Below are 25,660 nucleotides of genomic sequence, written 5' to 3'. Positions count from 1 at the left end.
GAAATTGAAGATTTAAAAACTAGGTTTAAAAGGAGAGAAAAGTAGGATGCCTGCAGCATGACTGACCCAGTATTGTTGCCCATGGGCCAGCAAGAGATTGGGTACATCTATATTAAGAGAGCAGACAGGACTGTAGGAAACCGTGACAAAAAAACCTTAGTTACACAGGAGTCATTTTAGCAATTGCAATTTGGCCAACTTAGTGGAGCCAACGAGGAGCAGTAATGGTAAGCAGTCCCCACTCAGTAGAGGTTTATTCCATCAGAGCAGGTATCAGAAGTTAACAACTTTAGGCACTTTTACTTTTGTTTTTTGTGGTTTAGGGCTTTCTAGAATGTCTTCATGGTCTGCACTCATCCCTCGGGACCATCGGCCAACTGTTACCTGGTCTGTAAAACAAAAAACAGATTATGTATGTTTGTTCTTGAAAACAGAGTTATCACACAGTCAGAGATGGTGCCCACAAGTTTAGGCACAAAACTGACAAAGAAGAAGGTCTTGAGTTCTAATACAAGCTCTGACCCCTTGTCACCTCAAGTGAGTTATTTAACCTCTATTTTGAAAACTCAGCTGCCTCCCAAGGCTCAAAGGGTTCAGTAATCATGGTCAGTTCCTGGGAACAGAGACTGCACAAAGTGCAGAGCTTAACAATTATTTTCTTAGCAGGGATTCACCAAGATTTTCCCATTTCCACAGTGGGTTAAAATAACTCTGGTCATTCTATAAAACATTTCATGAAAACCTTAGTGTACTCTCAGCCCTGGAAAATAATCCTCTTTGTGAAGAAGCAGAGCAGAGACTTACTTAATTTGCAGTTTCATGGATTTTGTGGGGGAAAAAAAAAAATCACAAAACTGGGATTGTCTGCAAAATCAACAGCAGCAGCAGCAGTAAAAGCTGGTGCCCTGGGGGAGCAAGTGGTCCTTACTGCCAGGAGGGGAGGGCGCTGGCTGGCGGAGGGGCATGAAGGGCAGCAGACAAGATGGTGGCTGCCCCCTTGTCCCTCCTCCCCTGCCAGGGCCTCTGCCAATCAGCATTGAGAGGCAGGCCTGTACAAAGGGTAGCCAGCAATCAAGACAGTGGCCACCCCCTTGTCCTTCCTCCCCCCCCGGCCAGGCATCTCCACCAATCAGCACTGAGGGGTGGGACTGCTGTGAAACAACTGCAGAATTAGAACCTTATACTGCGATCAACCCCCAAAAGGTAGGCAAGTTCCCCTAGGATTTAGGTAGAGCCCTATGTATGAGAGTCATGCCAAAAAACGTGTCTGCACCACAATTAAGAGTAAAACCTAGATCTTTCTACCTCTGACTTATGTTTTAATTGCTCAATTTAGAGCTGGTTAAACACAAAACACTTCTAGCACACTAAGTAACATTTCTTTTCTCCATGGCAATTCAATTTTTGGAGGCTGGGTGTCAAACTAAAAACATAACATGGAGCAATTCCTATCAGTGACCTATACCCTACTGCAGGGGTGCTAAACCTCTGGCCCACATGCCAAACGGGGCCTGTAGAGCCTTGGAATCCAGCCTGCAGGGCTCCTCAATGGTCCGAAAATTTGGCAGTGGAGGAGCAGTGGCAGTTAATACTGCCACCTGTCCCTCCTGACAAAATCCCAAGCCCCACCTGGTGGGATGAAGTCAGGCCTCAACTCTCCCTCCTCCTGGCCATGTTGGAGCCAGGCCATGTCCCCTTTCCTCCTGCAGAGCCAAGTTGGGGCGGGCTACACCCCCTTCCTCCCACAAGGTAGATCGGGCCTGCAATACCCCTTTCCCCCAAATGGCTGGATTAAGGCCAAGCTGTCTCCTGCCTGCCCTCTGCGCCTGCCCCAAGTACCAGACTGGGTCCACCGGTTGGATCCAGCTTATTGAGGAACTGGGCACTGCCCATCTGGCCCACTGGGCAAAAAGGTTGAGTGCCATTGCTCAACAGGAAAGTTATTATTTGAAATGGGGTGATTTGGCTTTGGCCATCTTAGCAGGCACAGCTAAGTGTGGGAAGAGTTCAGAGCCTTAAGCAGCTCAATGTGTAATGGAACTGAAAATCATAACCCACAGTAAGAAGGTAACTAGCTGATATGGAAGAACTCCACTGTTTACTGTTACAGTCATCAAAAGGAACTGAGCAGTAATTAAGATTGTGCAACCAACAATGCTCTGAGATAAGCACCAAATATAGCTGTTCAGATGTTCTGTGCACCCACACCTAAGGCATGTGCATCACGGGAGTCCAGAAAGGCAGCATTTTTATAGTAATGGCTAGGTTTCCTGCTTGCCCTAGAAATGAACACTTGTACTTATGCTTCCATAGCTTCTTTCCTTCTGTATCATCTTCTCTTATAAGAATCAGGACTGCTTAATCTAACCCAACTGGCTTCTAATGTTTTAGTTTTCAGACAGTTTAAAACAGATTGTTGAGAAGTCAAACTAAAGCTGCGAGTTTGTTGAATCACAGGTATTGAATCTGAGCATCAACCACATGGGATTTAAGATTTCCTCAAAGATAAAGCAACAGTTTTTGCATTACAGGCTGAGACACCTTTGAACATTTTTTTCTAATAATCCATTATGATCAGTAATGCTAGAGAGCAAATTATTACACAGATCACCATTATCCCATATCAAACATAGGTCAATCAAACCAATAAAGAACCAGCCAATCCCACTAGATCAAAAATAAATAAATACATCTTCCACAGTTGAAACACCAAGAACTCAAATATTTTATATCATATAGTAGTGACTGATGAAAAAACATGGAACAATAAACAAGGTATCATGCCAATGCCATAATAGCTTACGAGTCCACAGGTACTAAAACAACATAAGGAAAGTAGGAAAAACAGATGCACACAAATGAAAATGACTAACTCATTATTGTGGTGTGCACAATCACTTATTCCTCAGTTCCCTTTTATAGGTAAAACCCCAGCATGGAGATTACAGGAAGATATTTCTTAAAGTGAAGGCATAACCTCACAGTTATTAAAAGTCAGAAATATCCTACTTGTCAATTAAATTATGTCTCCCCAAAAGGGATGATTTTATAAGACAAAAATGCTAGATGTAACGAGAGTTGTAGTAAACTCAGCAGATAAATTAAGAGGAAAAAGGGTGAAACCAAACAGAACCCCCCCGCCCACAATGCTTAATTCTTCAGCATTATCTGTAAATAAGGTACATGTATTTTTAATCTAGAGCTTCCTCAGATACCTGAAAACACATGGCACTAATTAGCAAGAGGCTGATTAAAGTGTTCCTTTACACAATCCAAAGGCAACATTTAAGCAAGAAAGATGTTTCTCCAGCCTGGACCTTTCATATCAATCTTGATTAATAATGAATGTTTGAGTCCTTTGGTTGCTGTAAGAATGTTTCTTCTCATTCACCAATTAATATGTATTCCCTCTACATTTCTCTTAAATGCAGGAGGTAAGGATGATTTCTAGTCTTTTAATTTTGTATTTTTCTCTCTCTTCTATTAGCATCAGTACCTGCCTGCCACTCAGATCTTTCTGAGGTAGCATCTTGCATTTAAATTGACATGATTATTCTAAATTTCATTGCTACCCCTGGGGATCAGCCTAACAACCATTCTGTCAGTGTCACTCTGCCACCACTTGAGCAAGCAGAGAGCAGCAGTACAGGCACTAGAGCCGTCTCTCAGAAGGCCAGACTGGTTCACATCATCTTCTAACTTAAGGGTTAGAGCCTACCTTTAAATTTTGCAGAAATATAACTTTTCCTTCATAATTACACCAGTTATGTACTTGCCACTAGTGAGAGGATTTTTCAAGCTTTGTTTATAGATCTCATTATTTCAAGTCAGGCAGAGAAAAATACAATGGTTTTGCTGCAGATAAATTACATTTTCCTTAAGTCTCACCTGAGTTCTGGTTTTCTGGACAGTCTTTTTTAAAGTGCTCCACTGATCCACAAAGCCTGCAGCAGCCTCCTATTAAAGACAGGAACAGCCAAAACTATTGTTTAACAACTGGAAAAAAATATATCTGATCTAAGCTTTATACATACTGACTTACCTGCACAACTGGAAAGGCATACATTTAATCAGAGGCCTCCTAGATTTCCAGGTAAGATGAAATAACTTGTTGCAGTATGAGACCTACTGTATGTATATGGACAAGTGATTTCCTCTACATCTCCACTCCCCAACTGTGAAACAGGGACAATGCCTTTGTAAAGCACTGAGACCTTAACTACAGATAAAGACTTAAGTATTATTACTCTGAAACTATCATTTCTGTAACATTTTCCTAGAAGTCTTCACACTTATTTGAAACTGTAAAAATAGTTTCCTCCAGATCAAGCTCTGTTCAAAGATGCCAGCATTCACAACTACTTTTGGATTAATGGAAGCTGCATGTGGATATCAAACTGCAGTATTTGGCCTTTTGGGGGCAGTATCTATCAGAAATCTAGCCAGTTTTAAACAAAAGTGAAGCCATGTGCTTCTGCCAATTTAAGGCTTTATAATCATACTTGTCTATTTTAATGTGAATGCTTGCCCCCACCATGATGTTTGCCAAAAGTCTTTCACAGGGTAAGAAGATAAACTCATGGGAAATACTAGAAAACTAACAGTTATCTGTAGAAAGGAAAAAGGTAGAGTAGATTGCTCTAATAGCTTTATAAGCTTAAAACTGAGCTGAAATTTAAGTGGAAGATGTCCCTTTCTTAGGATAAAGGCTTCACTAAGAACATGTTGCAATTCAACAAGATGCTTAGGCATTGCTTCCAGTTCAAATCACTTCATGCTTGTGGTTATACAATTTATGACACCACAAGATAAAAAAGAGGGTTCTTCTTTACTTTCATTCTGTTTTGCTCTTCTGCAATGTAAGCATATCACTCTGTAAAAAAAAGGACTGAAGCGTAATATTGCACTAAATGGACTTGTTTGGGTAACACTCACTAAATGCTTAAGTAATATGTGTCTACCACACAGTGAGCATACAGTTGTCTAGGTAAAACAGCCAATACAGTGCAACTCTGCTTATGTGCATAGCTGGTAACAGCTTTATTGGCCTTACAGAATAACATCCAAGTCCCAACTTGCTAATTATTGCTTATATCTAACCTGCATATCAGTTAAGGCAGGGGTGCCAAATACATGGCCCACAGGCTGGATCCGCAGAGCCCTGCCATCTGGTCCCTGGTGCTGCTGCCAGGTCTTATCAAACACACAGGGCACAGCACATGCCCATGAGGTAGGGCCAGTACACAAGCCTGATCCCGCCCACAGAACCCTTCCCCTTTCCCAACATACCTAATCCAGGAGCTGCTCTGCCTAGTCTGGGATCTGCACCATGGTATGTGTCCCAGAGTGGGCACCATATGCAGCACAATCCCACCAGGGCGGACCCTGTGCCACGTGTGCTGCCATATCTGGCTACTCTGGGACACATACCACCTATGATGCCTCCTCCAGCCAGTCTGGGACCCATGCTGCACAAAGCAGCTACTGGATCAGGTATGCTAGGGGAGGGGAAAGGCAAAGTAGGGCCCACGGACCCTCTCTATTTGGCGTGCAGACTAGGGTGTGATGAGTTTGATACCCCTCGATTAAAGGGACAAATCACAAGTGCATAGTACCATTTAGCCCCACTGTTTATTTTGTAAACTGAATTATATTCTAGTTAAGTTCAGAGAAATGAAGGAGTAGCAGTTGTCCAAGTCAGAAGCATTAAAAGTCATGGGAAGCAGATAAGGACTATGAAACTCTCCTGTCATCCTCAAGCCTTCCAAGAGCCATCTCAAAACTGAGCATTAGAAGATACGAAATTCAATTTCTATACTCTGCTACTTACCCTGCTGATGTCAAGATCCTTGCAAATGAGGAAGCAATCCCTAGTTAGGAAAGCTAAATATGGGACACACTAAAGTTGCCACAGGCTTTATACACAGACATACATGATACAAATAGTTATACTCACTACCTGGTAGCCATTTCTTTGTTAGTTTCTTGTAGTTAAATTTATATCAAGACAAATATTCAATTTAAATAGTTATACTCACCTTCAGCATACAGTCCTTTAGGGTTATCTGGACACGATCTTGACAGATGTCCCATCTCACCACAAATAAAACATTTTGCAAATGGAAATTCCCCTGCAAAATTTGATTTGTTTTTTCATGATACATGCTACAGCCATCACAGTAAACATACAGATAAAATACTAGCTTATGCAACGAATGAGATTTACACAGAAGAAATCAATATTGCAGTAATCCAGAACCAGTTTAAAACAAGTAATTTGTGTCTTCACAACAATCATTACTTTTTCTGACTAAAAAAAGAAAATATTATACTTCAATGAATGGAAACCTTACACAGCACTCCCTCTAAGAAAGAAACAGATATTAAAGCATACCAACAGCTGGGTCTATTTTTGCTTTACACTTGCTGATTTCATGCTCTGTAGATCCACACCGATAACAGATTCCAGTACCCATATCTTGATTTTCAAGTGCTGCTGGGCAATCAGCAATGCCATGGCCAGGCTTTCTACAGTGGAAACATACCTTTGAAAATAAAACATGAATTAACAGACTGACCATAGAAATGCACATGTCTACAGAAGAACCTGTTTACAGCCAAAAACTGAAGAACCCCTTTATTGTTAACACCACCCAATTGTTTTTGTGTCTAATTTTATTTTTGCTAAATTCCTTTTTATATTAAAATTACTTTAAACTTATCAACTGTGGCATAAAGGTAATAGGACAGCAACAAGGTTTAAGAGTCTGGATCAAGAAAAGCTGTGCCCAGGGAGAAATTAGAATTAGGGATCTCAGTAACTAAAACTCAGTAACTGGTACTGAAAGAGACAGTACAAAATCACTGACTAATAAGGATTCTGTGGCTATAAGAAGATACTTATACTTCTTCCCAAGAGGAAAATGCCTGGAATATAAAAATAATCTCATTAGTGCAGTGAATCACAAAACCATTGTGAATACAGGCCTGTGACAATTGATCGAGCCCAATACTATAGTCACTACTGCTGCAGCTACTATGACACAAGAACTTCATCATGGGCATCAGCCTCTGAGCATTACAGAACGAATGCACCCTCCCTCAGAAAAGAAAACTGGTACATTTGGCAGGTGCAGGCAGAGAAGGAGCCTCGCTCAAGCTGCAATGCAGTTCTGCAAGTTTTAAGACATGTCTACAGAAGTTTGTCCCTGGAACCACTACCACAACACACATCGTTAAGACAGTAGTGATATGTTACCTGCATTCTACCCTAATCCTACAGTGTACTTATTAGCAAAAGCCTGGGATACCCTGATATTGGCAATGGGCTGAGTCTACCCCCTTACATTCTGGGCCAAATTCAGCATCATTTTTTATAAATAGTCGCTACTAGATATCTAATTAGGAATTAGCTGGTGATCTCACTCCAACTGCTGGGCACCAGGCATCCATCTCTGAGAAACCTCCATGATAACTGACACCTACAGAGTGTCTTTCCCTGGCCCCAAAATTACTGCAGTTTTATATGGCGAGCGAGGATCCCTGGCTCTTGGTGGTGACACCTGATGCTTCCTGCAGCTGCACTCTACTCCCTGCCTCCATTCTGGCACCTCCCTTTACTGAGTACCCAAGGCTCCTGTGCCACACAACAACTGTCCATGCCACTTGTGGCACATGCGCCATGAGTTGTCCACCTATGGCTTAGAGCATCCTTCAATGGGGAGCAAGATGTGGGAAAGCATTCTTGCCAGAAAAACCACAGGAGCAGCCATGCTTTAGGGCAAAGCATAAGATGAACCTGGATTGGCTTTTACATCATTTATTTAGAATGATCAGTTATTTAGAGTCATCAAGACAAGCCAAGTCTCTAAAAAAGTAAGACTGAATTTCAGAGTGTCTAGTCCAATAATTCTCAGTCAGGGTGGTGCTGTGGCACCCTGGGACACCATCAGATCCTCTGAAGAGTGCTGCAAGCTGTGGGAAAATAAGGCTAATGTGAGGAAGTAAGCAGATAAGCGTAGGCTCAGCCTTGTCCCTGCCTGGCCAGTCTCCCATCCTGATCCCCAAACCCTTCAAGGAGCTAAAAACACTGTAGTATATAAATTATTTGAAACTGAGTACAGAAAAAACACTGTAGTATATATATTTTTGAAATTGAGTGACACTCAATTTACAAAAGCTATGCGGGGTGCCTTGAGTGCAGTGAGGGATGCCTCGAGTTGAGAACCACTGGTTTCATCTATACACAGCAGATGGGAATTCCACTTCCTTACAGCACACCTTGCTTCCACCAAGCAGATGCACCAATTCCTCCATCTACCAAGAATTTGGCACTGTTTGTGACCACTTGAGCACACTACTCCTTTACACAATTACAGATCAAAGAATTACATGGACAAGAGTTACATACAATTTGATTACATCATTTTTGTTTATATTTACTATTTAGTTTAAAAACAAACTTTAGCTGTACTAGTACAACTTTCTCTAAATAAGGTCTAGATCTAAAATTCTGCATCAGTAGCGTCACAGACCCCTGAAGACATCAACCCTTCCACTTCCTCAGATGATATCAAAGGCTCAATCCAAATGAAACCCCTACCACTATACAGTAATGCAAGTGTGGGGTAGGACAAAAAAAAAAAAAAAGACAGGTTGCATTTATGTTTTTTCCCCCATAAAGGAAAAAAAAAAACATGGGATCATAAGAAAGGAGGGCTGGAAGGGACCTCACAAGGTCATCTAGACCAGCCCCCAGTCAAGGCTGGATCACCCCTAACTAAACCATCCCAGCTAAGTGTCTTATCTAACCAGCTCTTCAAAATTTTCAGGAATGGAGATTACACAGCTTCTTTAGGTAGCCTGTTCCAATGTTTGCCCAACCTCACACTCAAAGTTCCTCCTAATCTCCAACCTAAATTTCCTCTGCTGAAGCTTGAGGCCATTGCTTCTAATCCTGTCTCCTACAGCCACAGAGGAAAATCTATCTTCATTCTCTTCACAAACCACCCTTCAGGTATTTGAAGACGGTTATCAATTCTAAAGACTAAATAACCTCAGTTCTTTCAGTCTCACAAGTCAAGCTTCCCAGGCCCCTTATCATTGTTATACTTTTTCCAATCTGTCCACATTTTCCTTGAAGTATGGGGCCCCAAACTGGACATAATACTCCAGGCAAGGCCTCACAACTGCTGAAGATGGAAGTATTGTTAGGTGAATTTAGTTCACATGGACTCTAAAAAAAAAAATCACAACATGCACACTGAAGATAGAGCTGATTGTGAGCTTTGTTAACAGAGAGATAAACCTGCCCTGGGATGTTCCATGGCTTTCAAATGTCAAGTTTACTGACACACAAACTGCTGAAAACCAAAAGTTCATTGCCTGGTTGTCAAAGGTTTGAGCCTCAATGAATACAATGGGAAAGACACAAGGCAGCTGCTCTCTTTGATGGTAGATTTCCTTTTTTTTTTTTAAACAAGAAAAAAAGTGCATGTCATATAGGAGCTTGTGACCCTTTAGGTAGCAGCAGGCGTGTAGCCAACTTGTCACTGTCAAGAGGCTGTAAAAGCATCCTACCTCACTATTCCCCAGTAAATCTTAACAGACGAGTAAATCAATACTCAGAAATGAACTGACACATTTGAGGTCACCCAACAGGCCAATGGCAGAGCTAGACACAAAACCTCAGGTTTCCTACGAGCCAATTGAGAGTTCTGTCACTTGAACTTATGTGGTCCATGCAATTTCCAAGTTCTGTTCATGTCTTGTACTGATTGAGACAATGCAGTGGGCATAACTATCATGCAATGGACACGTTTGGTGTAGCAGCTCACAGAACAAGTGAGAAAAGTCACAGGTGGCCCTTGCTGTCTGACATGCATTGCAGACAGCAGCTCACTGGACAGCTGAACGCTTCTTTTATGTAGCTGGAGCCATGCACAAAACCATGGCCTGTTTTGTTCCTCTGCTCCCCACCTACAAGCACCTCCCAGGCCCTATCCCTGCTTTTGCTCAGCCCCAGCAGGCAATCTTTTGGCCCACCCACTCCCCATTCAGGGATAGCAGATACTGTAACGTAGTATTTTTTTGTTTTCAGTACTTCAGGGCTTCTTGGTCCCACCTAATACAGGCGAAAACATGGAACTTTCATACCACTTTTCCCAGTGGGGCAGCATCTTTCTAGATCCTAGTATACAGCATGGGAGAGCATAATGTGGAGGGGACAATTCCGCTTCCTCATCCCCCAAGTCCTGCCACCACCCAATCCCTGCACTGCCATTGAATCTCCTACCACCCATACCCATTTGTTAAACACTGAGTTTCAGAAAAGTGGACTTTTAAAACTCAGAGTACTGGAGGGCAGCATCTGATGGGAGGCAGGTCTAAGTGGAAAAGGAGTCTGGAAGAATTGGTAGTACAGATACTCACTTGAAGTTGTAGTTACGTTCTTGAAAAATGTGACTTTAAGCAAAACCATGTTAAGCGAATCCAGTTATGTCACAGTAGTTACCTACTATCAGGCAGGGGCCAAACAACATTATAACCGAATATTGCACAACTTTAAATGAGCATATTCTCTAATAGATCAGCAACATAATAACAAAACAACATTAACCGGGACAACATTAAATGAGGAGTGTCCGTACTTTAAAGTGACAATAAGAAAAATAAAACTCTGGCATGCATCAATCGATGCATTTCCTGTAAATCCAAAGCAGCGATTCTCCTGCTTTACTCAACATTGGTATGGCCACAGCTGGAGTACTGCATCCAATTCTGGGCGCCACACTTCAACAAGGACATACTAAAACTCGAGAGGGTCCAGAGAAGGGCCACCCATACGATCAGGGACTTGCATGGCAAGCCATAAGAGGAGAGGCTGAGGGATCTCAGACTCTTCAGCCTAAAGAAAAGAAGGCTGAGAGGGGACCTGATTGCAGCTTACTGCTATATCAGAGGCGTACATCAGGGGCTTGGTGAACAACTGTTCACCAGGGTGCCCCCGGGGAAAACTAGAAACAATGGCCACAAACTCCTGGAAGATAGTTTCAGGCTGAACATTAGGAAAAACTTCTTCACAACTAGGGTGTCCAGACTATGGAACAAGCTCCCCTCAAAGGTGGTGCAATTATCTACCCTAGAGGTCTTCAAGAAAAGACTGGATGGTCACCTGACCCCAGATGTCTTTCCTGCTCATGCACGGGGCTGGACCCGATGATCCACCAGGGTCCTTCCAGCCCTATGATTCTACGGAAAGATGCACAGGAAGAAAAGAAAGCCTATAAATGCACCAGCTTGGCTAACAAGGAATTAGCTAAGGAAACTGCAGAGCCATTGGTCATTACCTTTGAGAACTCACAGACTGCCAGGCAACTAGAAATGGGCCAATATAGTTTTCATCTTCAAAAAAAAAGGTGGGGGGGAGGAGATGAGAATGGAGTAGGATCCAGGGAACTAAAGTAACTCATCTAACTTCAATACCAAAAGAGATTCTCAAGCATATCATCAAGGAATCTATCCTCTGTATGACAAGGTGATGGGCTTTATGAACTCGGGGCTGGGGAGGGAGTGAATGGGGGTGGACAAAATAATGGATCTGGGGATGTATTAACACAGGGGTGGCCAATCTGCAGCACGGGTGCCACAAGTGACATAGGCACATGCACAAGTCACAGATCAGGGAAGAGACAGGCAGCATAGCTACAGCTACAGCAGGGAGCAGAAAGCAAAGCAGCACATCCAGCAGGGAACATGGAGTTGGGAACTGAAAGACGAGCAGCAGATAGAGCAGGAGAAGGGGATCAGAGTGGCACTTGGGAAAGATGCAGGGCTAATTTGTGGCACACAAGCCAAAAAGGTTGGCCCCCACTATATTGTCACCTGCAAGTCACAGGAAGTAATTCTTCCATTCTATTCAGCACCAGTAAGGTTTCATCTGGTGTAAGGCCCAGCTCCAAGTAACACACTTTGAGACAGACATGGACAAATTGGAAATATTCCAGAGAAGAGCAACAAGTGATTACTGGTCTAGAGAACACAACATACAAGGAAAGGCTGAAAGAACTGGGACTGCTAAGTCTAGAGAAGAAAAGACAAGGGGTGGTAGAGGCAAAGGTGCGAGAGTGATGCTAACAGTCTTTAAGTATAAAAAAAGTTGTCACAAAAATGGGGATAACTATTTTCTGTGTCCACAAGGGCTAGGACAAGTACTAACAGCCTTACCAGTAAATGCAACAAAGGAAATTAAGTTGGCTATTCCCAAGAACTAAACACAGGAATAGATTACCAAGAGAGGATACAGAACCTTTATGGCTGAAATTAAAAACAGGTTTAGCAAAAACTTGACTGGGGTGGTTTAGACAAGGATATTCCTGCCTTGAGCAGAGGCCTCAACTAGATGACCTCCTGAGGTCTCCTCTGGACCCAATTTTCTGGGATTATTCCCTTATTTCTCTAAGTCCCCCCACCCCCTTCCAGCAACCACTGGCAATTAGGATTTGTTTCTTTTCTGCAACAATTCAGAAGGTGCTTGAATTATCTTCTGCACTTGGATCACATTTCTCCAAAAAGTGTTCCCTCTAACAGGGACAATTTTAGTAACATGCATACATACATACAAGTCTCATTCCAATATCAGTCAAGAGTAGGACTGACATCTGCTAGGTGCGGTTAAGGTGCAATTACTATAGCAGGCCTCTTTCACTCTCAAGTGAATACCAGCGCTGCAGCAACTCCCCTATCTATGCATAACACCTTAGGCATGCACCAAGCTAAACTCTTTTTGAAGATATTTTGTCATTTTGCTTTTCCAAAAGGATAGCAGGTTTCATGAAGTCGGTTCCATATGTGTCGAACAACCAGGACCTTCTGGACATGTTCAGAGCCCCAAGCCTCAGCAAGTCTAACAAAGTGTCAATCTTAAGACACACTGGTTTTCATAGACTGTGTCTCCAGAACGCTTTGTTCAAATGACCTCTAATTCACCCTAAACGCACACATGACCCACCATATTGCAAGACAGTCCAAATGAACATGTTAATTTGAGAGCACTTGAGAGAGGACTTTTAAACAGAAAGGAGTTCTCAATCCTCACTACAGCTGAAGTGGTGCTACTGTCTAGGGCAGTGGTTCTCCACCAGGTTGTGGCAAGATCCTTTTAAGGGTGCTGTGCAACATTAGCACTGTTAGGTGTGTCAACACCAACACAACGCACAAAACAGACTAGAGATTTCAAACAGGAATCCACAGCTGGGTTCAAATTACACTCCTATTCTTGGGGGGGGAAATCTGCGGAGGTGGCAGCTGGAAGAAGCCACTACTGTTTAAGCTGCTTAGACAGACGCAGGGTGGATTGGGGGCTCTTGTCTCTTATGGGGAGGGAGGGTTCAGACCCCCCAACCCTCCCCGTATTTCAAATCCTGATCCATAGGGCCAGAAACAGTCTGCCCTGTTGTGGTCTTTTTGAGTTCTCTGCAACAGAAGAACTGCCCTGGAGTAACAGAGATATGAGACCGAAGAGCCGTCTCTTTCTGATGGTACCTGGAAGCTAAAAAAGTTGAGAAGCCCTGCTCTAAGGACGCTGCCACTATGAGGAAAGAACACGGAGGAAACAGGACCAGGGTCTCACCATGCCATGTTTCTTCTTCTCTTGTCTCTTCAACCGCCTCTCCTCCCGGCGCTGGTCTTTCTTTAAGGCCATTGCTACTTCTGCCCTCACCTCGGGGTCGTGAGCTGCCAAAACCAGCCCGCCCTGCGCGCTCTGCCTCACGTGCTCCAGGAACCCATTGACGTCCTCGTTCATGTACTCCTTCTTCTTTCTGTTTTTCTTCTTCCCCCCTGGCTCTCTCTGGAGGTGAAGTGGGCGGGAGCCACGGCCTGGCCCAGCCTTTGTACTGCCCTTGGGGGCTCCGTCTGCCATCTTCTCCCAGGGCGTCGCCTGCAGGACCCCCCGGCTGCGGGCTGCATGCTGGCGGGCCCAGCGGGTCATGGCTGCTCCTCAGGGGCCCTGGTGGGGCTGTAAAACAGCACTGTGGGGTGGGGGGTCAGACCCTTCACATGCTCCCATACTTGTGTCTAGATGCATGGGCCAGGCCCCACAAGCAACACCCAACCCCAGAGCTGTCTATGTCTATAAAACCTCCCACCCCATAACCACCACCTGCCTCACAAGCAAACCCCCTCCGCCAGCACTTGCCCCAGGGTAGCCACCCCCACACGCCCCACCACACACACCTCAACCACCACCTGACTCCCAAGCGAGCTCCTCCGCCAGACCCCCGGGGTGGGCGGACCCCAACACACGCTCCCTCAACACACCCCGCCCCGGTAACAAGCGGCGCCCGCCCCACCTCCGGCCCGCAGAGCAGTCCCCTCCGACACCACCCGCTGCTGCAACTGCGCTGTGGTCACTCCGAGAACCCACCTGCACCACTTCCCGGCGGCGAGACCTCCAGGGCAGAAGATGCTCACAGGCAGAGAGAGGCAGAGCGACCGTACCGGACGCACGTGGCACGCCGGAAGTGGCCCTCCGAGAGGCGGGGTGGGTCACTCTAGCCAGAACAATTCTCGGTGGCGCGGAGGAGTCACGTGGTTTAAGGCCGCTGGCGCGCACCCCGGCTGGCGCGGTCACGTGGCGCCCCGCGTGGCGCCTGTCACTCGCGCAGCCTGCTCTGTGTGGGGCGGTGTCAGCCCTCGGCAGGCCTCCGCCTTCCGCGCTGCCGGTATTTTGGCTTCCGTGGGAGATCCTTTACAAACCGTGACCGGGATGTCTCAGCTGCGCTCTGCCCGCCCTCCATGCTAGTGCACATCCTCGAGGGCACATCTACCCGGGAAGGGGGTGGCCTGGGCTGTTATGCTGTCGTGCCATAGATACAATACGCACCTTGCCGGGGAGAGGTTGGAGCATGCCGAGAGCAAAGGATAATGAACAAACCACAGTGGTCCAAATCCTACCCTTTTCGTATAAAGCCAAATAGTGCAGTGGGTCGCAACCTCCTAGGCTCAAGGCACGGCTCATTAAACTCAAAGCTTCCCCTCAGAAAACACCAGCTCTTAATTTTCACTCATTTTTGACCAATTAAAGCAATTTTGTTTCTCAGACCACTTTGACTTCCCATTTGGAAATGTCCAGGTTCATCTTGAGACTTGTTTGCACACCGAGCAGTGCTAACACTGAATAGCACGTCACCACAGTCTTTAAGGAGCCCAGGGTGCCCAGGCCATTGAGCCATTGAGGTCAGGGAACCACTGAGATACTGCTTTGAAAAGCAATGAACGAACCAACCCTATATTGGGATAATTCCCTCCAGAAGCCTGGCATATATATGCTAAATGAAAGCAATCAGCTAGTTTGGTGATGGTGCCCAGATAACTACCAAGAAGGTATTTCTATATATATCAGCTTTCCTGCAGCACTGCCCAGCCATTTCTGCCCCACCACATGTTGTTCCCTGTTCCTTGGCATACCCACATGGTGTATCACATACTGTGATTCTTTGAAATCTTGTGCTACTTAAAATCCACACAGATTGTGTTTGTTCTTTGCATCTCCGATGTTTCCATTTCATTTTCCTTTCTTGTCAATCAAAACTTGCAGATTATACAATTTTCTGTTGCCAGGCTGTGCTACTCTATTGATGCAAATGTACCACAAGGGGGAGTATGCACCTGTATTTCCCTCTGAAACTAACGTGAACTGCTCTGAATAGTGGAACAGATGTGGGCTTTTTACAGTTTTAAATGAAAGAGTATAGTTGTTGGGATATATTTTCTTGCAGAGTTTTCTTTCAGATAGAAGTACTATTTTACTATGGATATCACTACAGGGAATCCAGAGTTAGAAAGGAATAAGAGGAAGAAAAAAACATTTCATAGTTTTATAGTTGGTAGGGTAAGAAGGGCCCTGAGCAGATCATCAAGTCCAACCCCCTGCCCTGGGCAGGAAAGAGTACTGGGGTCAAACGACCCCAGCAAGGTGTTCATCTAAACTCCTTAGGAGCCAGCACCACTTCTCTGGGAAGTTGGTTCCAGATCCTAGCTGCCCTGACAGTGAAGTAGCGCCTCCTGATTTCTAGCCTAAATCTACCCTCTGCCAGCTCGTGACCATTATTTCTAGTCACTCCTGGTAGTGCTCGGGGGAACAGGGACTTCCCCAGTGCCTGCAGGTCCCCTCTGACTAGTTTGTAACAGGCCACTAGATCCCCCCTCAGCCTTCTCTTGTGGAAGCTGAACAGGTTCAGGTCCCTTAGCCTCTCCTTGTAGGCCTGCCCTGCTGCCCCCTGATCCTGCAGGTGGCCCTCCTCTGGACCCTCTCGGTGCTGTCCACATCCCTTCTGAAGTGCAGTGCCCAGAACTGGACACAGTACTCCAGCTGCAGCTTGACCAGTGTTGCATAGAGGGGGAGGATCACCTCCTTGGACCTGCTTGAGATGCATCTACGGATGCATGACAGGGTACGGTTGGCCTTCCTCACCACATCCCCACACTGCCGGCCCATGTTCATCTTGGAGTCTGTAATGACTCCAAGATCCTTTTCTGCCTCTGTGCTGACAAGAAGGGAGTTCCCCAGCCTGTGGATATGCTGCTGGTTCTTCTCCCCCAGGTGCATCACCTTGCACTTGTCAGTGTTGAAACCCATTCTGTTCTCATCCGCCCACCCCTGTAACCTGTCCAGATCCGAATGCAGCCTATTACTCCCTTCCAGCATGCCCACTTTACCCTGCTTCTTAGTGTCATCTGCAAATTTGAACAGGGTGCATTGTACCCCTTTGTCCAAGTCACTGATGAAGATGTTGAACAGTGCAGGCCCGAGGACCGAGCCCTGCGGAACCCCACTGCCCACATCCCTCCAGGTCGAAAATGACCCATCCACCACCACTCTCTGGGTGCGGCCCTCAGCCAGTTAGTGACCCATCTGACCGTGTAGGCATCGACACTACGGTCTCCTAGGTTTTTAATGAGAATAGGGTGAGAGAGTGTCGAAGGCCTTCCTAAAGTCCAGAAAGACTATATCCATCGCAACACCTGCATCCAGGGATTTGGTGACCTGGTCATAGAAGGCCACCAGGTTGGTCTGACAAGACCTGCCTTTAATGAACCCATGTTGGTTGCCCCTAAGAACAGGCTTCCCTGCTGGCCCCTCGTGGACATGCGCCAGGATAATTTTCTCAAAAAGCTTCCCCAGGACCAAGGTAAAGACATGTGGGGCCGGCTGTGGGGGAGCCAGCCAGGCCCTTGCTGCCCCAAAACTCATGGCCATGTTTGCACTCCGGCTCCTGCCACTGCCAGCAGGCCAGGGGCCACCAGAGAAGGACCCATCAGTTCCAGGGGGCAGCACAGGGAGCTCCCAGAGTCGCAGGGGGTGGCACGAGCCAGCGGGGACACGGAACAGGGTGTGAGAAGCAGGGGGAGGAGGTGTAAAAGTTACATCCCAGGCCTGAGGCTTGGGGCGGCAACAGTCCAGCTGCCCACCCCCCCACGGGTAGCCACAGTGGGTGCCACCACCCCAGGAAGAAGCTTCAGCCCCTCCCACCATGCAGGAGCCCAGCACCCCACCGGCAACTCATTCCCCAGCCCCAGGATGCGGGGTGAGTCTGTGCCAGGAGCCGGATTGGGCCCATGACCGCTTTTCTGCTCCGGATGCTCCTGCAGCCTCCCTGGGCTTCCTGCGCCCCAGGCCTGGTCCCTACCAGGTTGTGCCACCTCCAGCAGCCTTGGGTGGTGACCTGCGCTGCCCCTGGGGCTGGCCAGGAGCCAGGGGCGCCTGGGCTCCTTGCAGTTGCAGGAGCTTCCAGAGCAGAAAAGCGGCCACAGTTCCACTCTGGCTCCTGGCAAAGCCTTCCCGCCCGTCCCAAGGCGCGGGGGCAAGCTGCCGGTGGGCCACCGGGCCCTTGCGGGGTAGGGGGCTGGGCCTTCCCCCAGGGCAGCAGCACACACCAGGGCCACCTGTGCGGGGGCACAGCTGGGCCATTGCTTCCCCAAGCCTCAGGCGTGCAATGTAAATTCCGCACAGAAGGCAGAAAGGTTTTGTTGCTAGAACACAACAGTGAGTGTGAATACACATTAGGCTGCATAAAAATAGTTTTAGTGGTATGATTTTAGTGTAGCTATAGGGGGCTACACCCTACATAGAAGGGACCAGGTGGCCAAAAAAGGTGGCGGCATTGCTCTCTATGTGAAAAAGCAGTACACTTCCTTGGAGGCTGGCATTGGTTCCAGAAATGAACAGATTGAAATCCTTTGGGTTAAGTTGCGGGAGGTGGGGAGGGGCACGGCAAGAGAAACCTAACTGTAGATGTACACTACAGACCAGGGGGAAGAACTCCATCTGGAGTTCAAACCGAGAATTGACTGAGGCTGCATGTGCACATGACATGGTTGTCATAGGCGATTTTAATTATTGAGACATCTCCTGGGAGGAACGCTCAGCCAAATTCATAGATTCTGTAACCCAGGCGGTACTCCAGGAGGTACCCCCTCTCCAACTGAAGGGATCAAAGCAGGTGCACAAGTGCTGTGGGAGGTGTAGAGACTCTCCTTCCCCAATGGGGACTTAACCACATACCTTTTAATGAGGGAACAATACTGGGTACATAACAGGCATAAATCAGAGGGTACAGTGGATACTACAATGCCCCAAGGGGGCAGGATTCAACAAAGGTTAGACACAATCATTGACAAAGACAGGGTTAACAAAATATAAAACACAAACAGCAGAGCAAACAATATGGGTTGGTGAAATATAAAAAGGCACAAAATACAAAATGTCAAATGACAAGGAAATATGGGGCCTAGGTACCTGCTGGAGGGGGAGAAAGGGGGGAAAACACAATGGCCCCTTTCCACTGTGCTCTGGAGAAGTCCCTGAGGGCCAATGTTGTACCCATTCACAAGAAGGGCAGGAGGGAGGATCTGGGGAACTATAGGCCAATAAGCCTAACTTCTGTCCTAGGGAAAATCCTAGAAAAGTTCATCAAGGAGTCTATTTGCAATAAAGTTGCAGAAGGTAAAACTCTGAATGACAGCAACCATGGCTTCGTCACAGGTAGGTCTTGCCTTGCCAACCTCATCTCCTTCTATGACCAGGTAACTCGCCACCTGGACACAAGAGAGCAGGTTGACATTTTATATCTTGACTTCCAAAAGGTCTTTGATTTAGTATCCCACAATGTCCTTGTGAGAAAAGTGGAGGATTGTGGGCTTAACTCTGAGACAGTCAGATGGGTGAGACACTGGTTGCAGGGTAGGACCCAGAGAGTCATAGTGAATGGATCTGTGTCATCCTTGCAAGAAGTGGGCAGTGGTGGGGGTGAAGAGCTCACTGGCCAAGTTCGCGGATGACACCAAGTTATGGGAGAGCGTGGTTCTGCTTGAAGATAGGCTACAGATATAGGCGGACCTAGACAGGCTAGAATCTGATGAAGTTCAGCATCGAGAAATGTAAAGTGCTCCACCTTGGGACGAGCAACCCCCAGCACACCTACAGGCTTGGCGGCACCACACTGACTAGCACCATGAATGAAAGGGACCTGGGGGTAATAACAGACCACAGTATGCATATGAGCTGGCAGGGTGATGCTGTAGCCAGTAGGGCAAAAAATACTGTGACATGCATCAATCAATGCATCTCCAACAAAACCAAGGAGGTGATTCTTCTGTTCTACTCAGCACTGGTGAGACCAGAGCTGAAGTACTGCATCTAGGTCTGGGCACCACACTTTAATAAGGATATGGACAAGCTTGAGAGAGTCCAAAGAAGAGCCACTCGTATGATCAGAGTCTTACACAGCAAGCCATACAAGGAAAGGCTGAGGGATCTGGGACTCTTCAGCCTGAAGAAAAGAAGGCTGAGAGGGGACGTGGTAGCAGTTTACTGCTACGCTAGGGGAGTACATCAAGGACTCGGTGAGCAACTGTTCACCAGGGCACCTGAGGGGAAAACTAGAAGTAATGGCCACAAACTCCTGGAAGACTGATTCAGGCTTAACCTTAGGAAGAACTTGTTCACAGTCAGGGTGTCCAGACTGTGGAATAAGCTCCCTTCAGCAGCGGTGCAATCACCTACCATGGAAATCTTCAGGAGGAGAATAGACAGTCACCTTGTGGGGTCACCTGAGCCCCAGTTATCTTTCCTGCTTGGTGCAGGGGGCTGGACCTGATGATCTTCCAAGGTCTCTTCTGTCTTTACAATCTATGAATCTATGAATTTTCTAGTGTAGACCAGGCCCGACTAACTGAGGACCAAGGTCCCCTTTCAAAATGACATGAAGTTACCAATTCTCATGTAACCTCGATGATGATGCACACAATTGGCTAATTAGAAGGTTAGGCAGCTTAGGCTATGGTTGGCCATCTGGGATGCTATGCTCATTGTATTTCTACTAATGAGCCTTGCTCAGTTTTGTCCTTTTGCTCTTAACCATCTGATTGTTGTTGTCATCTGTAACTTGTCAGCATTTTGTCTCAGGGGATATCTTTGCATTCTGTGCTTGTATGGCACCTAGTATAATGTGGGCCTGATTTTTGATTGGGGTCAATAAACACTACCACAGTAGAAATACACTTGAATAATTAGATATCTAATGATTCATTTGTGGATACAATTATATTAATTACATATGCACTTCTTAAGAATGTAACTTTCCACCAGGCCTAGTCCCACAGAACTGCAGGCAGGGTACACTCCATTTGTACATAAATGTTCAGCCTGAATTTAATGAAAAAGGGCACTTTCTAAAATCTGTTTAGAATTGAGCTTTCATGTTATTTTTGTCTCTTGGATGATATATTAAAAGGATCCTTCCCCTCCCCCAATCCCCCTCTCCCAATAAAGTTTCTTGTTTTAGTTACTTGTTTTTTCCCTTAGTAATGACAGAGAATGTCTTCCCTGGTTTTGCTGGAGGGTCTTGGGAGATTAACTATGTGGGTCCTTGAGCTTTAACAAATGACAGTGCAGAGCTGTTGAGTCTTTAACCAAGGCAAGCAGAATGTACTGCATTCAAAAGCTTATCAAAAGTCTATCCCAGATATTCAGCTGGTCCAATAAAAGATATCATCACACAAATCCTTGCCTCTCTTAAATATTAATTAGTTCAAAGCCAAAGACCTCAATCACTCCTTTCTTTTGCTCCTTTCACAATGCTCATATTGAGTGTAATGGAATCAGAAGCTGCTTCCAGTGCCCCATTTTAGATACCCTTGTGTGGGAAATTTCCCCTCAAGCACACAGCTGACATAGACTCTGCCTTCCTCCATGCAAGTGTAGGGCAGGAAGCATGCCAGCTGGGGGGAGAGAAAGAGCGGTGCCGACCGCACTCCAGCACTTATCAGCAGTTGTATGGAACCTGCAGACTCTTGCCAGTGACAGAAGTTAGGGTATGGACAAACGTACACTTGGAGTGGCTCCAAAAGGAGACTGCCCAGCAGCTGTTTCAGTGTAGTCACCTGAAGCAAAACCACCCAACTTTAACCCTGCTTTCATCCAGGGTCAAAGCTTGGGCCATGTAACGCATTTTGATCACTACAGGCTCATGCACATATAACAGTTACAGTGTAATGGCTGTTGCACGCTCCAAGAGCAGCTCCCCATCCCCTTTTGAAACCTCTCCAAATGTGTATTTTTTCTTACCCCAGATGAGCCCCCAAGATGCACCAACCTGAGCTGGTGGTAAGGATCATTGTGGGCCATGGATGCTGGGGAGGGGCACCATTCTTTGCCAGGAGGTCCAGTAGACTCACACAAGTTCTTGTGTTCTTTCTGGAGCAGGCAGGGAAGCTGATAATAAGGTGATCAGATGCTATATTCAATCAGGGGCGACATGCAGGGGGTGCACGCGAGCGCACATGTACCCCCTGAGCATGGCGGTGCTCCCCCTACAAAAAGTTGCTGCTCGCTACCCTCCTCCCTGCTACCAACACCACCAGTAGCATCTGCAGGTGGTCAGCGATCCCTGCTGGCCACCAGCGACACTACCAGTGGCATCTGCGGGTGGTCGCCAACCCCTGGTCAGCGCTTGCCACCCTCCTCTGCCACTGACAGCGCTGGTGGCATCTGCGGGAGTTCTTGTTTACCACCACCGTGCTCCCGCCACCACCACCACACACACACTGCTGCCATGCCCCCCCAGTCACCAGAGGCATGTGTCATTCATGCATTCAATCTTTCCTCCCATAACTGGAAGGGCAGTGATTCTCAACCAGAGTGTTGCAGCTGTGAGATTCTTTTAAGGGAATACATAATGTTTGCAGTATTACGTGTGCTATACTTACTCATGATTCACAAGATAAACCCAGAGACTTCAACTTGGAATCCGTAGTGTCAAAAACATTCTGATTTATTGTGGTCTTTCCGAGTCCCTTGCAACAAAAGAATTACTCTATTATTGTTCCATAATCAAGAAATGAGTGCAAGCTAAGAGCTATACAAAAAACTAGTCTCTGGGGCCTGACTGGTGCGGAAAGGGAATCCCAAGTCCTCCAATCATCTTTTGCCCTTTCAAAACCCCTGAGCTAGGTCGCTGCCAGCTAGCCCATCACACTTAGTTCCAAAATGATACCTTTTATTAGACCAACTAGGAAATTGCAAGAAAATTGCTCTTTTCTTGCGATTTCCAAGTTTTTCTTGCTAAGAACTGGCATTTTTCAAGGATTACTTGAGTATAATCCTTGAAAAATGGATACCTTGAAAACTGCTGCTATAGAAAGACGCCAACAAGGCAGCTGTTTAGCAATTAGAGGAGGAAAAGGACAGCAGCCACTTAAGATGTATGTGTTCAGGGTACGAACACACAAACAATTTACCCCAGGGTAAAGGGGGCAAGGCTTTTACATGCACTTGCTAGTCTTGCAATAACTGCCTGTATACACCCTCTGAAGGAAGCAGAAGCTAAAGAGTAGTAACTTACCACCGAGTGAAAGAGTTAAGTTGCTAGTCAGCCTACACCCTTAGAAAAGCTGTGCATCACACAAGTGTAGTTAAATCATTGCAGTTTTACTGGTACAACCCCCTATTTGGACCCCCTTAAACTAAGACTCCCTTTCACAGAATACTTTCACCTCCTCCAGACTGACTTCGTTGGAAACTGAAAAAATGGTTTGCTATTTTTCTGCTAGAATAAGTGTGTCCACATTGTGTGCGTATGTCTGTTTAATAACAAATCTTAGCTTGTGCTTAGGGACCTACTAAAAACTGTGATTTTGTGATTTTCACAGAAACCATGAAAAACTGCAAATTCCACAATCACTGTGAAAAATGGTGTGGCCACGAGGTTGGCCCGAGGAATCAACACCTGCCCCCCTCCCTCCCAAATTTAATAAAAATAAAATGCTGGTTCCCCCATGGAATGCCACTGTGGCTCAGCCTCACAGCCCACCAGGAGAGGGGGAGAGAAGGTGCCAGCTGGTGGGGCAGCACTAAGGGCAGCCAACAGAAAAGATGGTAGCTGCTCCCACCCTGGCAGGGCCTCTCCACCAATCAGCACCGAGGACAGGGGCCTCTCCACCAATCAGTGGTGAGGGGTGAGGCCACAGGGACCTCTCTGCCAATCAGCAGCGAAAAGACCATGAAATCAGCTCCCTGTGAAAATCCAGGGGCTTGTGAAAATCCCTTTGTCTCACTGTAATTTAGGCAGGGCCCTACTTATCCTGGTATAACTATTCTGCATAAACAGACCTTAGAGCACACCCATTCACAGAGAAACTTCTTCTGGGACTGAAGGGAAAGAGATGGATGTGACAATAAAGGGGAAGTGATGGATGGTAGCTCTTCCCCAGGGAAAGAGAGCTGGCTCAGACATTTCAACTGAAAAATTACATAATATGGTTCAAAGATAATATTTTAATCAAATATACATTTCCTTCTTTATAAAGGGTCACAATTTATAAAGGGTCCTTCTTTATAAAGGGCCTTGAAAACCACAGCTTGACCTCTTCCTGCATGACAGTAAAAGAGATCTTGACAAAAATGCCATCTGAGAATTGTTTTCCATTTCATTCATGTAGGTTTTGGACTCTTATTTCTTGTTCCTTTATAATTTCACTGGTTCTCTATTTTTCCCTACTCAGGGGAAGATAGAAGCTGAATTTCTAAGGTTATAAACAAGCAGAAAAATACACATTTTGCACTGTTTATCTTTAATATTTGCTCCTATCCAGACAGCAAATATTGCTGTGTTTTTCCCACTTCATAAGGCTTTAATACCAGTAGAGGGAGATGTGCACAAAGAATAAATTGATTTTGCCATTAAGTTTTTCATTACTGCCAGTAGGAACTAACACAGATTTAGAAATAATTAGAGCGCACTTACTGCCAGTAAAAAATAATCAATGAGCGGCATTTAAGAGCCATTTTTAATAAGCTGGAAAATAAATAGTGGGAGATTCAGGTTTTCATTTTGTGACTGAAAAAAAAATCTGATGTTATGTTTCAGCCGCAATGCTGCAAGTAAATGAAAACAGCTAGTTCCCGGCCTGCTCCCAGAAATACAGAAACTGTGCACAATACCAAAAGCAGGACAAGCTTCCCATAACTACAAGGTTATCCTAAATGTTCAAAACATCCCTCTTCAGTCTTTGTCTAGCAAACAAGTGGCTAGGTAGAGAAGTTTCTCCCATTTTGCCAGGAACCCTGACTTACAGGGTAGGACTAGCCTGTTAGCTGTAGAGCAGGGTTATCCAAATGGGGGCCCCTGAGGGGTTAATGTACAGCCCACAGATTTCTACCTAGCTCCTACTCCAGGCATTGCTCCTGTGGCAATAACTGGGATCTTTAGGGCAGAGCAGAATGCCAGAATGGGGTCCAGCAAGCTTGCTGTCCGCATAGTGGGCAGGTCCTAGTGCTGCCTGTGCAACAGGACCCGTGGCGGAGCTTGGGCTGAGGGCTCACACTCTTCACAGTAGCAGGGGCTGGATTTGCACTGATTCTGTGGTGGAATGAGGGGCCGGGGAGGCAGGGGAGGGAGAGGTCTTGTGTTGCTCTAGTGGTTGGTGTCTTGAGAGCCTGCCTGCAGAGAGTTTTGTGCCCATGCCCCACCACTGCTGCAGGGTGCAGCTCCCAGCCACTCTAAAGTTGGACAGCCCTGCTTTAGAGCCTGGCTAGACCAAAGTTTTCCTAGAATAATGCCCCTAGAAATTGCCTGTATTGCTCTATTTTTGCATAAAACCCAGCATAACTCGTAATAAAATACAGCTTGATAAAGCCCTTTGACTATTTCAGAGTACAAGCATAAGCTTATTAATCTTCACAACACCCATGAAAAGCAGGAAAGCATTATCCTCAGAGTACAGCTGGAAAAGCTGGGGCTCTGGGTGTGTTTTCACCACTAGATAATACCACGTGCTCCAATGTGCAGCCTGAAAGTTTGAAGCAAGTAAAAAGTCCTTCCCCTATAGAATCATAGATGTTAGGGTTGGAAGTGACCTCAGTAGATCATCAAGTCCAACCCCCTGATAGACAGGAAAGAGTGCTGGGTTCACATGACCCCAGCTCATCCAACCTCCTCTTGAAGACCCCTAGGGTAGGGGAGAGCACCACCTCCCTTGGGAGCCCATTCCAGACCTTGGCCACTCTAACTGTGAAGAAGGTCCTTCTGATGTCCAGTCTAAATCTGCTCTCTGCTAGCTTATGGCCATTATTTCTTGTGACCCCCAGGGGCACCTTGGT

The 25,660-nt window shown here is 46.1% G+C and overlaps 1 protein-coding gene across 1 annotated transcript; it reads right to left on the bottom strand.

Annotated features, from left to right (window-relative positions):
* Nucleotides 1–235: 235 nt before the first annotated feature.
* Nucleotides 236–14,511, bottom strand: ZCCHC9 (zinc finger CCHC-type containing 9). The gene is made up of 6 exons (XM_019532314.1): nucleotides 14,426–14,511; nucleotides 13,631–14,017; nucleotides 6,395–6,545; nucleotides 6,039–6,131; nucleotides 3,889–3,957; nucleotides 236–389 (listed from the first exon to the last, which is right to left on the bottom strand). Exons 2-6 carry the CDS (start codon nucleotides 13,988–13,990, stop codon nucleotides 274–276), a joined length of 789 nt encoding a protein of 262 aa, XP_019387859.1. The 5' UTR covers nucleotides 13,991–14,017; nucleotides 14,426–14,511; the 3' UTR covers nucleotides 236–273.
* Nucleotides 14,512–25,660: the final 11,149 nt, after the last annotated feature.

Source organism: Crocodylus porosus, unplaced genomic scaffold (genome assembly GCF_001723895.1).
Source record: "Crocodylus porosus isolate Cpor-Errol unplaced genomic scaffold, CroPor_comp1, whole genome shotgun sequence".
In the NCBI taxonomy this organism is placed as follows: Eukaryota; Metazoa; Chordata; order Crocodylia; family Crocodylidae; genus Crocodylus; species Crocodylus porosus.
The sequence above is the reverse complement of the archived record's forward strand: the minus strand, read 5'-3'. Positions and strand labels throughout refer to the sequence as shown.

Coding starts and splice junctions, on each gene's coding strand:
- ZCCHC9 (XM_019532314.1), bottom strand. CDS start 13,990: ATGACCCGCTGGGCCCGCCAGCATGCAGCCCGCAGCCGGGGGGTCCTG. Junction 3,958..6,038: donor TAAAGGACTGTATGCTGAAG/GTGAGTATAACT, acceptor TGTCTTTAATAG/GAGGCTGCTGCAGGCTTTGT. Junction 390..3,888: donor TCCAGAAAACCAGAACTCAG/GTGAGACTTAAG, acceptor TTTGTTTTACAG/ACCAGGTAACAGTTGGCCGA.